A 23,955-nucleotide genomic window follows, 5' to 3' on the forward strand; every position below is an offset into this window, starting at 1 on the left:
TGCCAGGTTATATGCCTGAATCCATAAGTTAACTTTGAATTGATTTCTCTTTTGATACTATACACAGTGAGAGTAAAGCAGTAGAAAATAGACATTTGACAGCAATTTAAAAACCTTGCTCTGGGAGCCATTATCAGATAATTCATGTGCTATCTCTGTTTGATTTGCAAAAATTGGGTTGGTTGATTTATGCGGAGGAGAAATGTTATACAATTACTTTCCAAAATATGTTATAAAAATGAAATTGTACAAATGAAATCAAATTCTGCAGGCTATCAAAAATTTTCTATACATGAATTTTAACTAATACTTAAACCTGTTTCCTTTATTTAGTAACGTAATTTTTCTAACTCTTTTTACTGTGAGGTAAAGCAAGTGCTTATCATCTCTATTCTTATTTTTAATGAAAATATTACTAAAATGTCACCTCTACCTAATAATACAGAGTTTTATTCAAAGCCTGAATTCTGGGCATCTCTATGGTTTTTTTCCTTTAAATTATATCTATTTCATTGTAGTTTTCATTTTCTCTTCGTTAGAAATTGATGAGTTGGATTACCTTTTATCTAAGAGATATGAATAATTAAATCTCAACTAAATAAAAGGGGAAACCAGACACTTTTACTTTTCTTTAATTATAATTGTATAAAAGCTTTTGGTTGGAAAAAAAAACAATGCAACAATTAATGCAGTTAAATTATTTACAAGGATGCTCAGTGATAAATCAAATACAACTTCATTCTCTACTTCCATTTTATTACACCTAAAATCCATTTATAACTATAGGAAAGCACTTGTAAATTTTAAGATAAAAATCTTACGATTGTAGAAACTATCAACAGAGACAGTCAAGAGTTATTAATTCTACACTTTTCTTAGGAACATTTAAAATTTGCCTCACAACATCCCTCTGAGGTGACGAGAAAAGAAATGGACCAAGATATGAGTATCAGATTACATAGGAAAATAGCTACATTAAAGTCTTAAAAGAAACAGCATCTATGAACGAGTTCTACTTTGAAGTCCAGAAAAATCAGGTTGCTTATTTTTTCACTATCTTTATCAGGAATAATAGCTATTTTGATTTTTAAGAAACAGAAAATTTTCTCCATCAAGAGCTTTTAAGACTTCTGAAAATTATGTGGAGCAGGTATAATAGCATTTTGCCAAAGGAACAAAACACAGGATGCCACGCCAAGTCATTTTTTCCTTTTGCTACTCAGAGATATCTTAAATGCTATCTAGGCATACTCAGGAATTCTTACAGTTAAGTACAGTTCTTTTGACTCTTCAAAGTTAAATCTGTGATGATTGGGTCTTTTTAAAGTGTCATGTTTCTTCCATGTTAGTTAGTCTCTCAGTCAGGGACTATTTGCATCTTTTCAATTAGGCTAAACTGCAGATCTTCTTCTTCCATGAGAAATGGTGACTCCACTATGTTCCAAAACTAGATGTGGTCACAGAAGTGGGAAGTCGGGAAAGGGAAGTGAGTCCAATTTCTTCTTTATTGTTTCTGCCCAAGACACCTATTTCTCTCCAAAAAACTAAAATGTGATACACGTCTAGTTCAGGGCTTGACACCTAGTAGGTCCTGTGGGCTGTGAGACCTCTAAGATAAAGTACATCTTCCTTGCTACGGAAACTAAGACTTTGTGACAATATATAATAATGACAGGATGGCTTAGCTATGCCTTTTAAAAGAAGCTGAAAAGGTATGACTACCATACAATAGCAGTGTTTTGGACTCAGGTAACACCCAATTACGTGCTTCTTCATATAATTTAACAAATTACTAATACCTATTCTCTATATATCTAGAGGAAAAAAATCTATTATTTCATAGAGCAGAGAGGCTTTAGGTTGTCTCTTCAATAGTAACTTAGCCTGTGAGTAAAGCATACCCTAAAATGATCCAATTACAAAAAACTATTAAGCCAAAGGATTGAATATACTTTCTAAAGTCACTTTTGCCAACATGCTTTTTCATTAACCTCATATTACAGATGCCAAAGCACCTATGAAGGAAATCTCTCTATATAACTGTCGGGGCTTCCACTGAGGGGGAAGAAATCACTAACCAGCCAGAATAAATATTAAATATAAAACACTAAAATACTAGGAATACAGGGGAACTTCCTCAATCTCATAAAGAGCATCCATGAAAAGCCTCAGCTAATATTATATGTAAGGATGCAAGACTGAAAGCTTTCCCCTTTAGGTCAGGAAAAAGACAAAGATGTCCCTTCTTGTCACTTCTATTCGGCATTGTACCAAAGGTTCTAGACTGGGCAGTTGTCAAGCAAATGAAAGCAAAGGCATCAAGAATGGAAAGGAAGAAGTTAAAATTACCTCTATTTGTAGATGACATGATTTTGTATATAGAAAATCCTAAGGAAGCTACTAAAAAACTGTTAAAACTAATAAATGAATTTTAGCAAGTTTATAGGATACAGTATCACTATACAAAATCCTGAGGAAGCTTCTAAAAAACTAATGAAACTAATAAATGAGTTTAGGAAGTTTATGGGATACAATATCACTATACAAAAATCAATTGTATTTCTATATTCAGCAATGAACAGTTAGAAAATAAAGTTAAGAAAACAACTCCACTAATAACAGCATTAGAAAGAATAGTTAGGAATAAATTTAACAAAAGAAGGGAAAAACTCATACTCTGAAAATTAAACAACACTAAACAACATCACAGGTCATGGATGGATAACTCAGCATTATTAAGATGGCCATCCAAATTGTTCTATAGATTCGAAGCAATTGCTATCAGGATCCCAAATGACTTCTTTGCAACAATTCACAAGCTGATCCAAAAATTTACATGGAAATTCTCGGGACTCAAAACAGAACAATCTTAAAAACAAAGAATAAAATTAGAGAACTCACATCTTCAAATTTCAAAATGTACTACAAAGCTACCATACAGAAGAATAGCATGAGGATAGACCAGTGGGATGGAACTGAGTGTTCAGAATAAACCCTCACATTTATGGTCAACTGACTTTTCACAAGGATGTCAAAACAACTCAATAGGAAAATAACAGTCTTTTCAACAAATGGCACTGGGATAACTCGATATCCACATGCAAAAGAATAAAGTGGGCTTCTATCCAACATCATATACAAAAATATTCAAAATGGACAAGATCAAAATGTAAGAGTTAAAACTATAGAACTCTCAGAAGAAAACATAGGTGTAACTCTTTGTGACCATGGAGTAGGCAATGGTTTCTTAGATATGACACCAAAAGCACAAGCAACATAGGGGGAAAGAAAAGGTAAATGCGACTTAACTAAAATTAACAACATTTGTGTTGCAAAGGACACCATCAAGAAAGTGAAAAGACAACCCACAGAACTGGAGAAAATAGGTGCAAATCATTTATTTGATAAGGAGTTAACATCAGAATATATAAACAATTACAACTCAACAGCAAAGAACCCAATTAAAAATGGACGAATGGTCTGAGTAGCTATTTCTCCAAAGAAGATACACAAGTAGCCAATAAGCACATGAAAAATTTTTTGACATTAGCCATCAAGGAAATATAAATCAAAACCATAAAGAGATACTACTTCACAGCTATTAGGATGGCTATAATAAAAAAGACAGATAATAACAAGTGTTGATGATGATGTGGAAAAACTGGAACCCTTACATACTGATCGTAGGAATTTAAAATGGTGCAGCTGCTTTGCAAAACAATCAGGCAGTTCCTCTCAAAGGTTAAACACAGAATTACCATATGACAGTTACTCCATTTCTAAGTATACACTTGGAGAATTGAAAACATATGTTCACACAAAAACTCATACACAAATGTTCATAGCAGCATTATCCATAACAATGGTGGAACTTCCAGAAAGCGGAAACAATCCAAGTGTCTATCAACTGATGATTGGTTTAACAGAGTATTATTCAGCAATAAAAGGAAGTGAAGTACTGACACATCCTACAACTTGGATAAACCTTGTAAACACACTAAATAAAAGAATCCAGCTATAAAAGACCACATATTATATGATTCCATTTATACAAAATGTCCAGAACAGACAAATCTACAAAGACAGAAAGCAGATTAGCAGTTGCCTAGGATTGGGAGAGGCAGGGGATGTCTTCTAGGAGGAAGGGGAAGAAGGAAGTGGCTGCTAATGGGTAAAAAGCTTTGAGGGATGTAATGAAAGTTTTCTAAAATTAACTGTGGTGATGGCTGCACAACTCTGAAAATACCAAAAAGCACTGAATTATACACTTAAAATAGATGACTTGTCTAGTATGCAAATTATATCTCAATAAAACTATGAATGATATGGGAATGTTAATTGGTAAGTAGACCCCATTAGAATTAAAAAGGTAAACTAATTATTCTTCATATTGGTATATTTGTTAGCCACTCCTAGTATATGTATGTTTTCTGATGCTAATAATCAAGTTGCACCAACTTATAGACCCCTTTCTGTCATCTCAGTAACAATAAAAGCATGTACATTCTTTTTTCACACAACACATTTATTTCCTATCTATTACATGCCTAAATGACTAGAAACAACAATATGGGCTACCAAGAAATGCAAGTCAATCAGGCTTAGCCAGAAGCTAAGAATCTAGCAGGGGAATTTAGTAAGTGATGATAAATGTGTGTTGAACGATGATAAAAAATGAGACAATGAGTATCTGGAAATGTGATACAGAAAATAAATCCTCTTGAAGTTTAGTAGAAGGAGGGCTGCCTCAACTAGGATGGACCCTAATGATCAACGACTCAGGAGTCCTCTCTGGTCTAATTTAGCCATGAGCAAATAGTGACGCTGAACACCTCTTCCCTGGACTTGCTTCCGTTCCTGTAAAATGAAGTGTCTGGACTATTTAGTAGTGCAAGTTCCTTCTATCTCCAAAGTTCTAAAATCAACATTTAGACTTCAATTTAGGACAGAGTCATTAAAAAAAAAAATCAAACTATTTTGTCTACACTGGATATATGGCTAATCTAAACTGTCAAAGGAAAATGGCAAACTGATAAAAAACAAATAAAAGTAAAATTTACATGGATTTCAACTGTTTAGTCACATTTACATTTTACACACTCTACAAGGAAAGTAGGCCCTGAAACATGACTACTTTCAATACATTTCAGTGAATTGTCAGCTTATTTGCATAAATGTGAGGCTAATGTGTTACCCCACAAAGCACAAGTTGGCCCTCATCTTTACTTTTGCCAAATGTACATAGTAAAATTCTCAATTAAAAAAATTCTATATTCCCTAAATTCACTTCTTCGAGTCAAATAATAAGTACTTATTCTGGCCTTTATAAGAGATCAAAATTTTAAAAACACTGTGGTTATAACCGGTTTTAAAACCACAGAATACAAATATTGCTTCATTTCACCGAAAATACATCATTGTTCTCTGCACTTCTTTTGAAATAAAAAGAACAATTATTCTCAAGAAAAGAATGAAAATGATTCTATTACAATGAAAATGCACATTTTAGCATTCTTCACATTATTTAGGTATTTAGTAACATTATTAATAAAACTATCTTTAAAATTTCTTTACACAAACTATGAAACTTTGAAGACAATTTAAACTAAGTCAGTTAAACTCAAATCTCAAGTTTGGTAAGACTGACTGCTTTTCAAAAATAGAACTAGTTTTATATCTTAGCTTCAAGGTCTTATGAACCAGTGTAACTTCAGCTGACTGAAGCACCGTACCAAGGGCATTCAGAGCATGTACTCAGTTTCTGTGAGGGAAACTGTTTCCTTCGTATGTTTAATGAATGCCTACTGTACTAAGCACCAGTGACCCTAATGAATAAAGCACAGTCCTTGCCCCAGTAGAGACTGAGAAGCTAATGTTAACTTCCATATGTCAGCTTGGAGACAATAGGAATTTAACAAAGGAGACACATAATTCAGTCTGAGGACATGAGAGAGAGCTTACTGGAGGAGGTGATGCTGGAGTTTATAAGGATATATAGGGGTTCATCAGTTGGTGATCAAGTTAGAGGCAGAGATTGGGGGCAAGGAAGTATAAAGTACTATATGTTTGTGTGCGTAGCCACTCCAAAGAGAAGGGAGAACATTCCAAAAACAAGGGAGCAAAGACTTGCAGAGGAGCAATAGCATGGCTGCTTGGTTGTAAGTGGAGGACTACAAGCAATTGGGAGTAAATGCTACAGAAGCACAAAATGATGAGGCTGGGGAAGCCTCATCTGATGACTATGGACTGGTCTACATACATCACGCCTCTGAAATATTTTAAGGAGAGAAGTGACATGGTCAGATTTTTGTGTTTGAGAGAATAACACCTATCAGAATAGTATGTCACCAAATACTCAGGATTCCAAATCTGCAGATCATATCCTCCCAAATACCACCACCAAGAATTAAAAGGCAATGAATATTACTAGCTGGGAATTTGCTTAAGATCCTTACCTTGGGCTAAACCATATGTAAATCACAAAGATCCCTTTTGAAAGCCCAGACTAGAAACCAGATGGGTCATATAATCATCTCTCTGGTCTTATTTTTTTTTAATTTAGTATCTTTGGATGAACCTTGCACATTCCACCTTACTTCACAATTCCATACTGTCATGTACACAACAAATTTCACACATTTATGTGGCTTGCTTGGTCTCTGCCTACGTTCACCCCTTACTCTTATCCCTTACTATTCTAGTAAGAGGAAAGACGGAAAGCCAAATCCAAAGCAGGAACACTTTCCTCTGAGTCTTAGAACAGAACTGTCCATATCACACACCTCCCTTCCAATGGAATCCCCACTATGGTCTTTAAGAAGAGAAAGAGGGGAAAAGGGATTTTTAAAAGCCTGCCACAGGGAAGAGATCATAATTAATCTAAGGTCAATCTGTTCCATTGTGAATGACCACACCTCTAACTACAAACCTATCTTCCTGAAAATAGAAACTCATAATCACTAAGGATGGATTGGCGAAAATTCTTCCAGTTAATTACAATGGTAAGGCAGAAGGGAAGGAGGGGAAGGGATTAATCCCTACTGGAGATGTGCTAGTAATGTCATTATCTCATATGAATAGTATTTTTCTCCTTGCAAATAACCCATATTAAGCGATAATGCCTGACAAAATGCTTTAGCAAATTTTTACATTGTCTTTAAAAATTTTTAGAAGACATTAAAATAGAATAAAAGTTCTCAAAAAATTTAAGATAGGAAATTTAAGTATACATATGTAAAAAGCTAATAAAGTGAAAATTCTTGGTCACTAAACTGTATTTTTTACTGCATCTTATTTTTTAAAATATGAATTACTTCTTAGTTCCCAGCAATGCAGACCTATACATACTGCCAAATTACCATAACATCTCTTATAAAATGCTATCTGTTCACAATTATGGTAAAAGAAGTTCTGACATCTCCAAATTGCTGAACTGCAATCTCTCACAAATTGTCTTGGTCTTCAAATTAATTTTTCAAAACGAATTCTAATTTTCTAGGTTTGATGGTGGAAGAATAACAATATTTAAGTCAATTGTAACTGTAACAATAAGGGGAAGACTACAAGTCAAATTTTTCATCTGCACTTTTAGCAATGATAAAGCACTTTTTGTGAAATCAAGCCCTAGCTTTATACATGGTTTTATTTAAGCAAGAGTGATCCACAGAAATTACTTCTATTTTAGTTCATAACTATAATCTTAGGAGTTTTGCTTATTATCCATGAGAAAGAGACAAATGGCACAGCTGTGGAGAATACAGTACCCCCGAGTGTTTAACAGTCATTCAATTTTTTCCTGTTTGTATCATCTTCAAACTAAGTACAAAATGTATTTCATTCAAGATAAAACATTGTTTTTTTTTAACATGTAACTAAACTGGTATGTACATTTTCCTATGAAATTTAGTTTCTGAAATTGTACAAAAATCCCTAGTGACAGTTTTAAAGTAGTAGCTTTTGGAAATTCTGATAATAAATGAAAAAATTAATTTACTAAATACAAATGGAATGAATGTGCCCAGATTTCATAAATTTGGGTGAAATTGTAGTCATGATTTAAAGCAAAATCAATATACTAAACAGTAATGTTCTGCCTACATCCTTTAATGAATATCTGCTGGAAACACATAAAGTGGCAGAAAAAATCTCTTTTAACTGAATAGAAGATAGATGCAGTACTCCCAAAATGCATAAAATCTAGCAGCACCATAAGAATACATTATCTAAATATCAAAAGAATTTAAATACAATTGGTGCTCAAAAAAGCTTACTTTCCATTAAGATAATCAAACTGTTTTTAAAATTTATCAGTACAAAAATAGCTTCATGAGCTACTACTGTATATACATACCTGCTCTCAACTCTCAAAAATATGACAGCAGTTATTTATCAATGTATTACTGAATATTTGAGGATCATAAATTTACAATAAACAAAATTAAAAGTTTTAGTTTTCAGTATTATATTTCAGCACTATATTCTAATAGCACTGGGATAGTATAAAATTAACTATTTCTAAGAGAATTTTAGATAGCTTTAAATCTTTTTTTAAAAAGCCTAGATTTTATTAAGAAATAACAAGTAAATTCCACAATTCCATACAGCTGATGTTATGAAGCAAACAAGTCCTCCCTGGAGTGAGAGAACAAACACTTTCCCCATATAAATATATGCTGGTCTATTAGCACGAAGAAGTTATTTTATTTAGTATACAGTTGACCCTTGAACAATGCAAGGGATTAGGAGTGCCAACCCTCCATGCAGTCAAAATTGATGCATAGCTTTACAGTTGGTCCTCCATATACAGGTTCCACATCCACAGATTCAACCGTGAATCATGTAGTACTGTAATATTTACTACTGAAGGAAATCCACATATGAGTGGACCCTCACAGTTCAAACCTGTGTTAAGGGTCGACTGTATAACTATTCTAAGACTAAGGTCTCAAAAGATGCCCTCAACACTTCAGTGGGTCAGAGTGTATACCTGCTAAGTCCCCAAAGGATATTATCATTTAGGTTAAAAAATTATTTTTTAAGGAAAAATAGTGATTTAGATAAAATTTAATACCATTTCCCCAAAGAAATTAAACATTTTCATCCTCATAATCTCCCTATTTTATACATCCCTAGACTATACCAAAACATTGTTAATTTACTGAAACTTATTCAATAAGAATGTTTCTGCATAGCTATGACAAAGACACAAAACATGACTACAGCACTTGACTAAAGAGTATTGAGCAGCCCATACATTTTAAAACTGAGTTCAGCAGTGTAATTTTTAAAAAAACAAAGAAAAGAGTAAATAAAGGTACCCCTACAATGCCAATGAATTAAAATATAAAAAAAAATTTACTAGCTTGGTAAATACGTTTTTTTTAAGTTCAAAAGTAATTTAAAAAAAAATACTTGTGGATAAAATTGTATGTCTAGGATTTGCTTTAAAAATAACACAAAACTGGAAGGGCGGATAGGATTAGAAATGAAACAAGACTGGCCATTTTCCCCTAACTGTTGAAGCTGGGAGATGTGTTCATGGGAGTTCATTATAGTACTCTCTCTTTCAAAGATACTTGGAAATTTGTGTAAATTTAAAGGCTAACAAAAGTCTTGCTTTTCTCTTTAAAGCAAGTAATACAAAGCTTACAGAGAGTCGACAAACTATAAACACATTACTAAAATTTTCAGAGCTAAATGAAAATCAGGGCCTTCTTTTGGTGTGTTAATTAATGAATTAATAAGATTTAGGTATAAGATTTGAATTGCTTGCTAAGTAGCTATTACTACAATCAACTCTTAGTTAACTTGACTGACTGGGTCACTGTTCCCTATATTCTTCCATCTTTAAAAGAAAAAAAAACAAGAACTGCACAGATATTCTAGTGATTTTGCTCCTTATTTAGCAGCAAAATGGTATCAACCAGAACAAAGGAATGTTGGCAAAATATCTCTTTTGCCATTCATTCTTTTCTGCTGAAATAAGTGCTAAGGAAGAAAGGCAAAAATAAATAGTATAAATAAGCCTTAAAAATACAGATTTTTAAACGTTCTTTGCCATGGGGGAAAAAAAAGGATAATACATCAAGTTTAAACATTTATGAGTTTCAGATTTAAACAAAAATTATTTTAATATTCTTTGTGTCTCTAATTCATGAAACACTGATCTTATCTCTCTATAGTTCTCATAAAATAGGAACAGTTATTAACTTCCTGATACAACAATGTACTTGTTTTGGGTGACTGGGATTCTATTAAGACGCACTATTAACTGGCAGTACACACTAGTATCAAAAGAGCTGAGCTGTAGTCCTAAAGTTGTTATTAATGAACTATGTGACCTAGGACAAATCACCTAACTTCAGAGATTTAATCTCTTTATATGCCAAAGGCACATGCTTTCAAACTTTGACATCTTACCCTATAATACAGCACACACATAAATATGTATGTTAGTGACATACAGTTTCTTCTTTTAACGTGGGTTTTATTCTGGTGTTTCCCATTTAATTTTATTACATTTTATTTTTAAGAATATGTTATATAACCCAAGTTGATTTCAGGCTACCATAGTTTGGAAAATTCTAGATTACATGTCTCTGAGTTCTCTAACTGACATTTTGAGATTCTGACATTAGTTATAAAATACTCAATCTTCTATCTCAGCTAGAAGTCTTGATTTCAGTCAAGTAATGAGGTGAATAGTCTTTAATATTGACTGATGTAAAATCAAAATAAGTTCAGAGAATAAGTCTTCTAAAATCCTGTAAGTAAGATATTTTTTAAATAATAAGAAAACTGTAAGATTATGTAATACCTTTAACAAAATTAAAAGCTTAAATTGACCTGTTAAGTTTTATTTTCAGAACTCAAATATCTCCTTTGCTAATCTACATATTCCAGTTGTCAAAGAAGTTATATCTTCACATCAAAGTAAGTAACTTCTATTTGACTCCCAAGAGCAGAGAAAATCAATAGATGACCAATCACAGTAACTCCAAATACCAAGGGCCAGCAAAATAATAAACATTTAGAAATTTTTAGGTGCATAAACTAGAAATAGCTTTTACAAATGATAAATACAAAAGTTCATATTTCCTCCTTAATGCTACAGTATTCAATCCATGTCTCGTTCAAGTGTTAGCCAAAGAAATCAAGTTTATAATTATGTTCAGTGCAGTCATATTTATTTATTAAATGGATATGTTTAACAGGAAAGAAATTTTTCCTTCCCTCAACATTAGTATTTTTTTAAACTGTGTATGAATCACGTTGCTCTTTAATTGTAATTGCGTATTTTAAAAACCTGTATGATTTACAAATCAGTGTAAACATACAGTCTTCAGGTTGGTGGAACCAAAAATTTTCATGTGATTCACTCATTTTTATAGCTATAGAAAAGAGAATATGTTTATACTGCAATACTTGAAGCATGAGCTCTATGAGAATTCCAAAATGTGCCTACTCTTTTATGCAAAATTGTTAGCAATTTTAGGAACAAATTAGAATAGTCTCATAGTCAAATAGTTTTTCTACGTTCATTCCTAAAAAGACCCTAATTTCTTCTTCCTCAGCCATTGAGGTCCCACAATGTTAGTCTTCAGTAAGTTTAATCCTATGTCCCTAATATTCAACAAATTCAATCAAAATTTAAATTCTCGTAAAAAAGAGTTTGGAATATCTCATTTCACAATTCTTCTGAATATGCTCAAGAAGTTGATTTTTTTAATTGGTCCAAAGAACACAACAAAGGAAAAGTGTTTTCTTAATGTTAACTAAAACTGCCTAGTCAAAAGTTTCCAAAGAAGGAAAAAAATTAGTTTTAAGATAATGACTGATAGGTATATTGTTTAGCAATACTTCAGTTTCAAAGATCTCCTTACACCTCCAAAATCCCACAGTATGGCCAATAATTAATGTAACTAGCTTTGGAACACATTTAGGATAAATTGCACCTTTTTAAAGTATCAAATTCTTTAAAATTCAGAAGCATATGAAGATTTATTTACTATTATTTGGTATGCAAAATAAATCTGATATTAAAATTAATAGGTCCATGCTAAAAGTTACCCCAATAACTTGTTCCCTTCTTCAAAATCATACAGTGAGGTCACCTCTAAGACGATGGTAAAGTTTAATTTCAGAGTAGGAAATCTATTTTTAAAATTTTGTAAGAATAAGAACATACAAGAGAATAGAAACTAGGTTAACAGAGGGCCTTTTACAGGCTGTGAAAAGAAATAAGTAGAAGAGATTTGCAATAATATATTGTTTCACTGAAAAACGATTTGTACTATAATCAGCTCAGTAGCCCTTTTTCTACAAGGGTAATGGAAATGCTCACTCCAGTTCATCTAGGCAACTATAAACTATAAATTATTAAAACCGGTCTGAGGTTAACAGTTAAAAAGAAAAGTCTGTCCTGGAATTTTCACTCAGGGTTGTAACTTTGCAAGATTTATCTGAAACTGAGTAAGTTTCCATATCTACATATTTTACTTAATCATGATGGTTGAATTGAAACTGTACCTATGTGAAAATGACAATGCATTCTGAGTCGGTTCAGGCCTTGGCTCCGAGTTCTGTGTCACATCAGGTGTTCTCTCATCATCTGTCCCATTGATACTTTCTGGTGTTAAAGGAGACTGAAGATCCCCGCCTGCTGACTCCTTTAAAAAAAAAGGGAGTGGAAATAAAAAAGAGTTATATATGTTAAAATACACAAGATCATCTAAAAATTAAAAAAGACTCTGGTGTATGTTTACTTATGAAGTATGGTTATATTTCAATTGACATTTGAGTCAAAGACTTAAAAAATGAACTGTGAAGGAGAAACAATTTTTTAACACACAAGAAAATTGAAAGAATACAATTTAAAAATGTAAACATTAAAAAAAGATGTAAACATAACACAATTTAGAAGTGTAATTTCAAAGAACCAAAAAAACTTCTGCATTTATATAATCAATTAATTGATTAGAATAAAAAATATTCAATAATTACTTGAGAAGAAAAAGATGGGACAAAAATGCAAGATTTTATTTTTTATTTGGGAGGGTAGGAAGGCGAAGAGAATGAATCTTCAACAAGTCTTAATTTTTCTTATCTGCCATTGTTTTCAATTCCAACAGTCATTTAGAAAAGTAACCAGAAATATTTCTATACCATATTATATATAATGATGTTAGTGTATTTTAGCTTTTCTTGCCTGCTACTCATAATGAAAATATTTTTCTTTGCAAAATTTCCTGTCTTATTTCTATGGATGTAAATTAAACTTATCCCACTGGAAAATAAATGGAATTTAAAATGAAGCTCATGCTGACACGTTCGTGACTGCCATCATCAGACTACCTAAATGTGATACTAGAAATCAGAATGAGAGGTCATTTGATAAACCCATTAACCAGGGAAGGTACTAGCACCAGATTGTTAAAGAGCAGCTTGGTGGACCCCTTGCAATCTCTGGGCAATAAAACTTAACAACTGAAATACGAGGTTATGTTGGGGAAGAAAATTAAAACACCAGCGTCCAAAAGGGATATGGGTCATAATTTGTCAGCTTGAAAGAATATACTATTTCCTCAAATAAAAACAAGAAGAATATGTGTAATATAGGAAAATGCTTATAACTAGAAAAAAAAGGATGATATAAGGAGATATTTAGATCACAGAAAAAGTATTGCATATGAAGAAGGACTAGGAAGAAATATAGAAAATATTAATGTAGTAAGACCAACTTTCTTTTCTGGGGCTTCTGGTTTTATATTGTTGTATGTGTTTTATTTCACATTTAAATATTTTAACTAATAGTTCCATAATGTTATAAATTGTACAAGCCATCAAAGATCAAAAGGCTACTTTCTTGATTTCACATTATCACTTAACTATTTTTCAATTATTAATGGAACCTCTAGTTTGATCTTCAATTTCATTATTTTTAAATCTTTCTCCTAAATCTATTGTTCCTATTAACTGATAGTCAATGCATGAATAGTTTGTAGGATAATATGACAACATGAAATTGTTCAACAACAAAGTCAAATCTCACTAAGTGAATAATGGGAACAGTATCCAAAATGACTATTTCTAGATCAGTTATGGACCATATCAATTAGCTAGAAAAACTTCAAGCAGCCACTAAGAAACCATGAGGTATTCACATTTGGTTTCAATAAATCAGGAAAATTTTTCTCCAAGAAAGGCCAAACCAAACTAAAATAATCAAGGTTCACTGTCCAATGAACTAAACAGTAAGTTGGCCAGGACCTGATTCAGTGGAAATGATAACAGAGGCAAATTACCTTGTTATCCTGAAAAGGCATAACCAGTATTAGCAACTACGGATTTGCTAGAACTGGATGATAAGAGTATGAGGGACAAAAATAGATTAGGACTAAAAGAGAGAGGAAGAGGAATAGTCATTTGATTTCTGGTTCTTACTACATTCTGGGGGAAAATAAGAAAGATTATGAGGCATGGGTGTTGGGGAGGCTAGAAATGGTGATGCTGCTGAAGCAACTAAGAAGGAGAGAAGGAAGAAAGCGATAGAGGTTGCAATGATGCCAGTATCTCACTGCAGCAAGCTTTTCTTCCAAAAGCTCGAACATTAGCTGTGTTTAACAAAAGGCATATTTAAGTTATCCTAAACATTATATCTAAAATGAAAACAAAAAAGCTCAGAACATGTTTTATTTTTAAGGAGGTTTAAAAAAATTAATATTTGCTCATGAAAATAAGAAAGAATTCCAACAGAAATAAGGGAAATCAATCTTCTTTGCTCTCTAGCTTCTCCAACTACCCTAGAGGTAGCCAAAAGTATTGGGTGAAACCTTTCAGAAATTTAACATATGCTAAAAATAGCACTGTGAAACTTGTTTTACTTAACATATTCCAAACATCTAGTTGTTTTTTTAATATAAACTTTGTGTAATTTTCTAAACATCTAACTTTAGTTATTCCTTAAAAACCTTAACTTTCATAAAGCCAACATTTTACATCTTTAAATCAAATATTAAAATAAAAAACATGGAAGTATATTTATTAGACTACAAACTTTTGAAAAACTAGGATAACTTCTCCTTAGAAACAGAGTGGCTAGTCACTTCTATAGTAATCATTTAAGGAAAAAATTATCAAATACTATATTCTTTGATCATAGTTGATAAAAATAAAAAGTGTAAAATATAAATAAAAACTGAGATTTAATGAATTTCTTTCACCTCTACATCCTTATTTTGAGAAAATAAAACTCACATCTCACTGTTTCTGAGAAATTCTCCCTACACCCTACACCTACACATATAATCTATAACAATAGGCAAACTGGGAAAAAAAATTTGCATATTAAAATCTGAGCGTATCAAGGAAGCCAAAACTAACACATGTCCCCATTACATAAAAGGAGCCTCAGCACCGATGTAAGATTCAGAAAGTGCTTAAGAATTTGTTCCCTCTACTCTATTTATAGAGTGGCAAGAAAGCACTCCTACCCCCCCCCCCAAAAAAAAGCAAAAAGCCCTAGAAATATCTTAAATCACATGGAAGGAAATGATGTTGGCCCTCACTCCAGGCCAGACCTTCAGAGTGGTAGCATCAGCCTACTCTCAGGTGTATGTGCTGCAGTAGGAGTGTGCAGGGCCAAGGGTTAGCTCTACTTAATGAAAACAAACTCATGCAATTACAATCAATTATTGGTGATTTATGTAAGAAAGAGAACATGAATTCCAATGAACAGATTTATATTTAAAGAAAAGACTTAAGCTTTAAATAAAAATATTGGTGAACAAATGAAATGTAATACTGCTGAATTTTAATTTATAAATTTAAAAGAATCTTAAAAAAAAGTCTTTACATTAACTGACTTTTCAGATTAATTCATCAACTGCTGGTTTTGATTCCAACAGACATGGAAGGCTTGTGCTGTACAACCTCCTATCCTCCCAACCTCTCCCACTCCCTTTCCATCTGTTCTTCAGCCTCATCAAGACTTAGATCTCTTGGCCATCTGCTATTTTGCTACGTTGTCCGGCTCAATCCAGCTTTGCTTCTCTCCACAGTCAGCCTACAGCAGAAAGGCAATCACCTTAATTATACCCTCACCAGCATCATCCCAATTTTCAGGCTTCCTTACCTTCCACAACATCCATCTTGACAATTTCCAATTTCATATCATCATTCCCTATTTTCATGTGCCCAAGCTACCAAATGCTATGGGAGAAAATACATTAAATACAGTGGGTCATGTCATGAAAATAATTTTGAGCTCCAACTTCAGTTATGCTCTTGAAGTGCAGAGGATTCCTTAGTTTACTTACACTTGATTCTTCTTTTTCTTTACCTAACTGCAGTTCCAAACCTCTGCTCAAGGCTTCTCTTTCTTCAGTTGTACTTCCTCTTAGAGAATGATCTCTTTCTTCACAGAAAAAAATAGAAATAAACTGGCATAGACTTTCTCAGTTTCCCACCTATTTGCATCTAAATCCATTTTTATCTTTCCCTCCTGTCTCAGATGAAGTTGCTAATTTGTTTCCACCCTCCCCTCTCAAAACATTACATTCTTCTGCACAACGCTGCATCAATGATCCCTTCCTTCTATTCTCTTTTTCCTTCCCTAACTCCTTCCTTCCATTTAAAAACACACTCACGTTACTCCTACACACACATTCTAGGAAAAAATTCTTAACTCCACATCCTCCTGAGATTATCATGCTAACCCTTTTTCTCCTCATACAGGAGAACCAAATATCTTACCTTATTCTTACTACCAAACCTTCTGGCCTCAAGAACAGCCCAAAGTCACTAACTCTATCTCCTTTCATTCTAGAAGCTACTTCACATTGCCCTTCCTTCACCAACAGTCCACCTTTAATTACCAGTGAACTCCAGTTTGCTGTTGCACCCTTAAGTCTCAACCTATTGGAATTCTGCCCCTGAAGTACCAAATCACTGTCTCCAATTTAAAATGCAATTCTCTTGACTTCTGTGCTAACATTCTCTGCTATTTCATTTCCTACTTCTGTGTCTTCCCCTGTACCTCCCTCAAATTTCTTAAGTGACAATCTTAAGTGACAAATTTTGACCCCCGTTTCTCCTATCTTTCCATCCTATTTTTTTCCTGGATATCATTCTCACCTACAGCTTTAACTATTATTCATTTGTTGATGACTCCTGAGACTTAGCTCCAATTCCAAATTTCTAACTACCCACTATTCACCTGTATCTCCCAACAGGATTCAAATTCACTGTCTGAAGTAGGAATGCTCCTTTGAAGTTGATGCTACAAACCAAGAATAGAAGTTTCAAGAACATCTAACTTAACATCTTACTTTACTATTCTCTCTTGCCTTCATCACTCCCTCAATTCCTGCATTTCCTCCCAGTTCAGTCAATTTCACCATTACGTCTAATTTCCTCCTTCTCTATTTTCACTGCCAACACCTAGGACATAAACAATACAGAAGTAGAAAAATACTCCACTGAGACAAGTAACATGATTAAAGACACATATCTTATCTACACTGTCCTTACTTTGGAGGGCAAATAATAATACCAGAGAATTCTAGTGAACCTTTCCTGAGGTTGTAAAAGTTGTTCTTGTGGCATTTGGTTCCGTAAAACCATACTTGTCTAATGATAGTAACAGGGTATCATGTTAATTTATAGGCATTTACTAATTCTAATGGTGTATTTGTGGACTAGATATATAAATATTATAGTTTAGGGAAGTAATACTTGGCTAATGCAGACTACCTTTCAAAAAATACATTTATAGCAAGTGACACCTTTGTTAAAGAAAACCTAAAACATTTGAGATTTATTGCACTTGAAATGTTCTAAGATATGATACAGTTCAAACTTCTGATCTGATAGATTCAAGAACTATCAGTTGATCCTCTCTAGAGGATACAGCCAGTCACAGAGATCCTAACAATCAGTTACAATAGAGGGAAGGTATAGCTCAGTGGTAGAGTGCCTTAATTAAGAAATAAATAAATAAATAAACCTAATTACCTCCCTACTCCCTCCCAAAAAAATCAGTTACAATAAACCTGTGCTATTTGGGTAAATACAATTTTATCACTAAAATGAATAGAGTCTAAGAAGAGAGAAGTGACCAACTTTGCTCTACATGCCAGACTCCTTTCATCACAAGCTTTTAGAGAGACAGACTGATTTGTCTATAGCACTGCATCTCAAAGTGCGGTCCCCAGATCAACAGCCATCAGCATCTCCTGGAAACTTGTAAGAAACAGAAATTCAAGCCCTATCTCAGCCCTTCTAAATAAGAAACCCTAAGTTTGGGATACAGCAATCGTGTTTCAACAACTCTTCCAGGGGCTTCTAATGGAAACTTTATTCAATTAAGGCACCTCTATTTTTCTAAAAAACTGTTATGTCAAGGCTTTACATCATCGTCTTTACCATTACAGCCACATCACCAACTCAGTTGTTAATGTTTATTAAACCTTTATTGTACACTGAGCACTTTACAATCCTCATTTAATTCTCATAATAACTCTGTAAGGAAATATTGTCCTTATTCCCATTTTATAGATTAAAAAAATAGTAACTTGCTTAAGTTCAGAAAACTAATAAGGGTTAGAGCCCAGATTCAAAGCCCAGCTCTAGAGTCTACATTATTGCCATTACTGTGTAACACTGCCTAACGGACACTGCCATTATCATATTTACTCCACTCAATAATCTTATACGGTAAGCAACATAAAACTCATGTTACAAGTGTATAGATAGATTTGGGTTAAGCAATTTTCCCAAGATCACATAGTGACAGAAAAAGGATTTATATTTAAGTCTCTTTGACCTGAAAATCTATACACTTTACCAGTTTGTTACACCACCTCAAAAAAAAAAAAAAAAAAAGGCAAAAGCTATGACCAACTGAATGTCTATTGTTATCAATTATCCCATTTAATTTCTTGATCCCCTTGCTGAATTCCTGAATAATATTCTATTCTCCAGGCAGACCATTAATTTAGTAGATTGGGTTAAACCCATGAGAATCAAGCTCTGCTTTCTAGCTGAGTAGGGTTAGGGTAGCCAGAGGTCATACAAGTCAAGCTAAAATAGAAATATTAATGACCTCTATAAGGGACTGGCATGAAAAAGAGGAAGGGGAGGAAAGAGAAATGAAAATACTTCCCCCCCTATTTCTCTGGCTTCTGTAAATTAACAATCAGATTTCAAATATTTTGAAAGGATAAATTAAGGTTAGTATATTTTTGCTTTCAAATACAAATGAACTTAAGACATTTCTTTGTGCCTTACACTTCACAGCACTTTCCAAATGTAAACATCTTTGAAATAGTCCTTTGACGAAAGTAAAGGCTTAAAGACATTCCTTCCACCAAAGAGGAGCAGGTATCTTAGCAGCAACTTGCAACGGTTCACGGTCAATTAAACAAAAAAAAGTTATGATTAGAGAAACAGGAACTAAGTACAATGGCAAAGTGTAATCTACTACAATTTTATTGGAGTCTTTTGAGTATGCTCTTATTGAATGTGTTGTAGCATCCTCTCGTGATACTAGAATCATTCACCCGAGGAACTGGGAGCTCCCAACGTGTACTGGTACTAAATTTTAAATAGGGTTTTATGCTTAAAGGCGTAACTACACTACCATAACACTCAGGGAAGACAGATTCAAGGGAAGTTTCAAAATGATCATTCACGTCATTCCAGGTCACTGCGAGTATAAAGGAGGTATAACAGAGCTTTGGCTTCAATCCGGAGTACATCTAGATGTACTCTAAGCATTGTTAATAGAGCTCTCCTTTCCTCTGGAAAACCCAAAACTCTTTACACCAGTAGGGTTTACCAAACAGAGTTGGGTGCCAGGGATGGGAAGGAAGGTGAAGAGCAAACCGTTTTCTAAAATGTGCCAGTCATTTGGCCAGTCACAAAATTCCAAGGCAATTCCTATTAACTTCCTCAAGAAAGTTTTAGGTAAATCAGCTACAACTGCTATTTTTCCAGAGAAACATTTGTAACATCCAATACTTACTTTTATAAAATTTCTTAACTATACTTCAAAAACCAATAATTACTACAGAGAAGAACTCAGCAAAAAGCTGAACCTTATTCTTAAAATGACAACTGAAATAAAGATTAATTTTAGAAGTCTATTATTAAGAAAACTGAAAATAATTGGCATTCTATGAGTCATATTATATACATTAAAACATTTGAAAAAGTACTGAAATGTAACTATTTAATGAATTTTATTTGGAGGTATAATTAATTTCCAGCTAAGGAAAGACTATGATGGACAAATAACAGGTATTAACTCATTTGTTAAAGGAAAAAGTGATACTTTTATAAAACCTATAACCTTTTGGGTTTCAGTGCTAAGATGTAAATGTTCCAACTGTCAGATTTAAGTATACCTTGAAATCAGGTAGAACAAACTATACTGTTTATATACATTTTCTGTATATTGTGATGTTCTGACATCTTAAAAACCTTTCTGGCAAGCCAGTTCTTAGAGATAGCAGGGGTAAGGTGGGAACATGCCTTTGATATGCAAATTAACCCCCCCAACCCCAGCCGAGCCACACATCCTCTTTCTGGCCCCTGCATCCCAGGAGGCAATATTCCTCTGCCTTAGTCATCTAAGAGCCCAGTAGCAGGCAACCAGGGACCACCCCTGTAGTTTAGAGCTCAATGAAATTACTCAGACTAGCCAATCCTAAACTGTTCACCCTGCCCTGCCATTCCCAGAGAAAGCCCAGTACAGAGCTCTGCTTTCTGCCTCCTGACCACCTTGAGGCATCCCTGGTGCCCCTCAGAGGTATGCCATGCCTCCAGTTTCTAGGACCTGTGAGTATAACAAACTTTTGTTTTCCCAAGCCTCTCCTGTGTCTCCTCTTGTGGCTGCACCCAACTGACCATCATTGAACACAGAAAACAAACAATAAGCCAATCTATGCTCTTTATGTACAATTGTTTTTAAGTTGTATGCACATTAAAAAACCTGAGTTTTAATTATTAAGCTGATTTTTTCCCCCTGAGATTCTTGAAGACACTGGCATATTGAAAAGAAAAAAAAAGAAAAAAAGAAAAAAAATCCTTCTCCTATGAGTACAGATTAACTGAAGGGTGCATTTTTATGTCCGCTTTGGAAATCACCTTAATTTTGCCATTTTCCCCCCAAACTTATCTCTGGCTTAAAGGATACCACTGAAAATGAACAAGACTTATAAATAAGAATAGAAATTAGATACCCACCTGTGAAGGTGTACTGGTAAGTTCCATCTTTTCTTGTGATTTCTCCTTGGCTAGTCGAGCAGCTTCTTTAAATTCCTGAAACTTTTCTGCAAACTAAATGTATAAAGACTATAGACATTAACCAAATAAAAACGGGTCGATTTCAATTTTGCCCACTTTTATCTTCGTTTTCTTCCATTTTACCGAATAGCTGACTCTTACACAAGCCAATAAGCCCTCAAATCAATTACAGGTGTAATATGAAAATGACGGGAAAATAAGCCTAATATCAAACATTTGCTTGTGCACCATAGAGTACTCTGACAAATCTCATTTAAAAACATCATGATACAACGAAGCTAGAGTTTGGTCTCAGATAGCTTACACATGTCCCTCCTTGGTTGCTCATATATATTTAATAAGACCAAGGGGTGAGGGTACAGTTTGGGAGTGTAATCAGCAAGGATACTATGTTTGTGTATCATGGAGAAAATTAAATCTTTTAAGTATCCACTCCTAAACATCTCTGTGTTTGGAGCATGTTTTTAACTTTTACTAGAATATAAGCTGTGTATTATATAATGCATTTTATTTTTAACAATACAAATAGCAACATTTACTACTGTCCCTAACTGACATCACTAAAACTTCATTTCCAAAGATTCCTAAACAGCTAATGCACAGCAGCAGAAAGGAGAAGCATGACCCCACAAAGGTCTTCACGATTGGTAACAATCAAAAAAAATTACTGTACATGAAATGTTAATTCTTAGGAATCCATAAGAATCTAATAAACATCATGGCCACAAACAGTATCTATTTATGCACTAGAAGTGGAAACGAGTCTACCACTGTTCTCAGAGAGACCAAGTTAGGGCTACAAAATACCCAAATTAAAAAATCCAAAATCTCTGTGCAACTTAAAATATCTGTTAGAGCTGACAATAAAGATATGAAATTATAGTTCCCTCCTCAAACCCCCTGATTTCATTTCCATTTCGGGAAGGAAAGCTTAGGAAGGAAAGGCCCATGATACTCCGACCTGCCACAGGGAGATGGAGGAAGGTCAAACTGGAGTTGTTATCACAAAGTTCTTTCCTACTTTAAACCTTATTACCCCTACCTACAACTGGTACATCAGGGAACTGAATCTGCATAAATATACTTCTCTAAGTGAAGAGAGCATCTCCTTATTGTTAAAAAAAAAAATCTGAATACAGAGCTACAAAGGTCTCACTCATATTGCTGGAGATGAAATAAAATCAAAACTAGTTAATTTCCCTTTATATAATTTGAAGAAGTGCACATAGTTTTTCTTACACTAATTTGGCATTCTATAGAAGTTAATTTTTACAACTCTTCTCAACTTCATGAAGACCCATGCTACTACTAATTTTTATAGGCTTAGGTCCCCATGATAACAAAATACAACTTGGTAAGCACTCTGTCAATCCAAGCACAGCTGGAATTTTCCTCATACATCAACCTCAGGAGACCACACATTTCCTTCCGTGCTGCTGCTCTCCCTGATTTTGAGAGGCTCTTGTCTAGAACTGCCTTCACAGCCTTCTTCAAACCTTTATGATGTTTGACGTGTAACTGTTTCACGTACAGTTTTTAATGATAAAACAAGCCAGAATATTTACATGCTTGCTTCAACTATAAAAGATTACATACTCCTTTGGGTCCCTTACAGCCTACAAAGCACCAACATTAGCCTTCAAGGTGGCTTGGAAAGTAAGTCATGATTTTGTCATCGCTGGGCCAAAACATTCTGAAGAGACTGATCATAGACTTGGACCAAGTCTAGTGAATAAATAAACTAGAGTTGTCTCCTAATAGTCATTTCACCCTCAGAACACTAGGATTCACTAGCAGTAAGTTTGGTCAAAAAGCAAATGTTTGTTAACTTTAAAGAGGAAAAATAAAATTGTTTATATATAAAACCCATTCTCAGAGAAAAGATGGGATGAGAGGAGCCAATATGACTGACAGAATTTAATAAACTATTTCTTTACCACATTAGCTATCTGCCCAGTAACTTGAAAGACACGGTGAAAAAAAAAAACTTAATTTATAGTCAGAATTACTTAGGCTTAAAAATCATTTCATGCAGGTTTCAGAAATTAATCCACAATTTAGTTCCTTTGTTGTCAAGAAATTCAGCAAATGTAATATAATTACAGTTTTAATTTATTTGCTATAGGCTTTAATAGATTATTTCAAAAGAAAAGCTCCAAAAAGGTTCTGAGTAAGAGCAAAAATATTAGAATAACTGTGTAATTTCCTAAGGGAACTGTTTATGGAGGGGCAATGCTTAACTAGATGACTGTGTCCCTGTTATGTTGAAATACTTTGAGTCTAGAACTTATTCTTTTACCACAGTTCAGGAAATGTATTTAGAGAATATGATGGGTGTTAGAGAAATGAAATCAGGTAACACTTGTTTGTTTTAATCATCTTACAGAGAATGACTTATAATCACCAAGGCAAAACTTAAAAGTCATAAAATTGAGCATTAAAGTGTAATTTATATCAAAAATTTAACAAAAGCACTTGAAAACAACAGTGTTAAGGAAAGTTTACAACTAAAACAAAAGCAAACAAAGATTATTTTAATTATTGAACTATCTTATAAACTCAAGTCAATAAATATTCACAAAAGGGTAAGTTTTTTTTTTAAATAACTGATTTTTAAGACTGAGTGATTTCTGTAATAAATAGCTTAGG

At 33.6% G+C, this 23,955-nt stretch overlaps 1 protein-coding gene across 11 annotated transcripts in view; it reads right to left on the reverse strand.

Moving 5' to 3' along the window:
• The window catches only part of HOMER1 (homer scaffold protein 1), a 187,174-nt gene that overhangs the window by 56,895 nt on the left and 106,324 nt on the right, over positions 1-23,955 (reverse strand). For 10 of the 11 annotated variants that reach the window (XR_004317921.1, XR_004317941.1, XM_032474985.1 and 7 more), the window contains 2 exons: positions 21,247-21,339; positions 12,529-12,668 (listed from right to left, as the gene is read on the reverse strand). Coding sequence is in view for 9 of the 11 variants with exons in the window: in XM_032474985.1 (XP_032330876.1) it covers positions 12,529-12,668; positions 21,247-21,339 (233 nt within the window). In the remaining 2 variants the exon portion in view is untranslated. Of the gene's footprint in view, positions 1-3,543; positions 4,858-12,528; positions 12,669-21,246; positions 21,340-23,955 lie in introns of those variants that run through there. The other variant, XM_032475013.1, reaches the window with a different exon arrangement.

Source organism: Camelus ferus, chromosome 3, assembly GCF_009834535.1.
Source record: "Camelus ferus isolate YT-003-E chromosome 3, BCGSAC_Cfer_1.0, whole genome shotgun sequence".
NCBI classification, from domain to species: Eukaryota; Metazoa; Chordata; class Mammalia; order Artiodactyla; family Camelidae; genus Camelus; species Camelus ferus.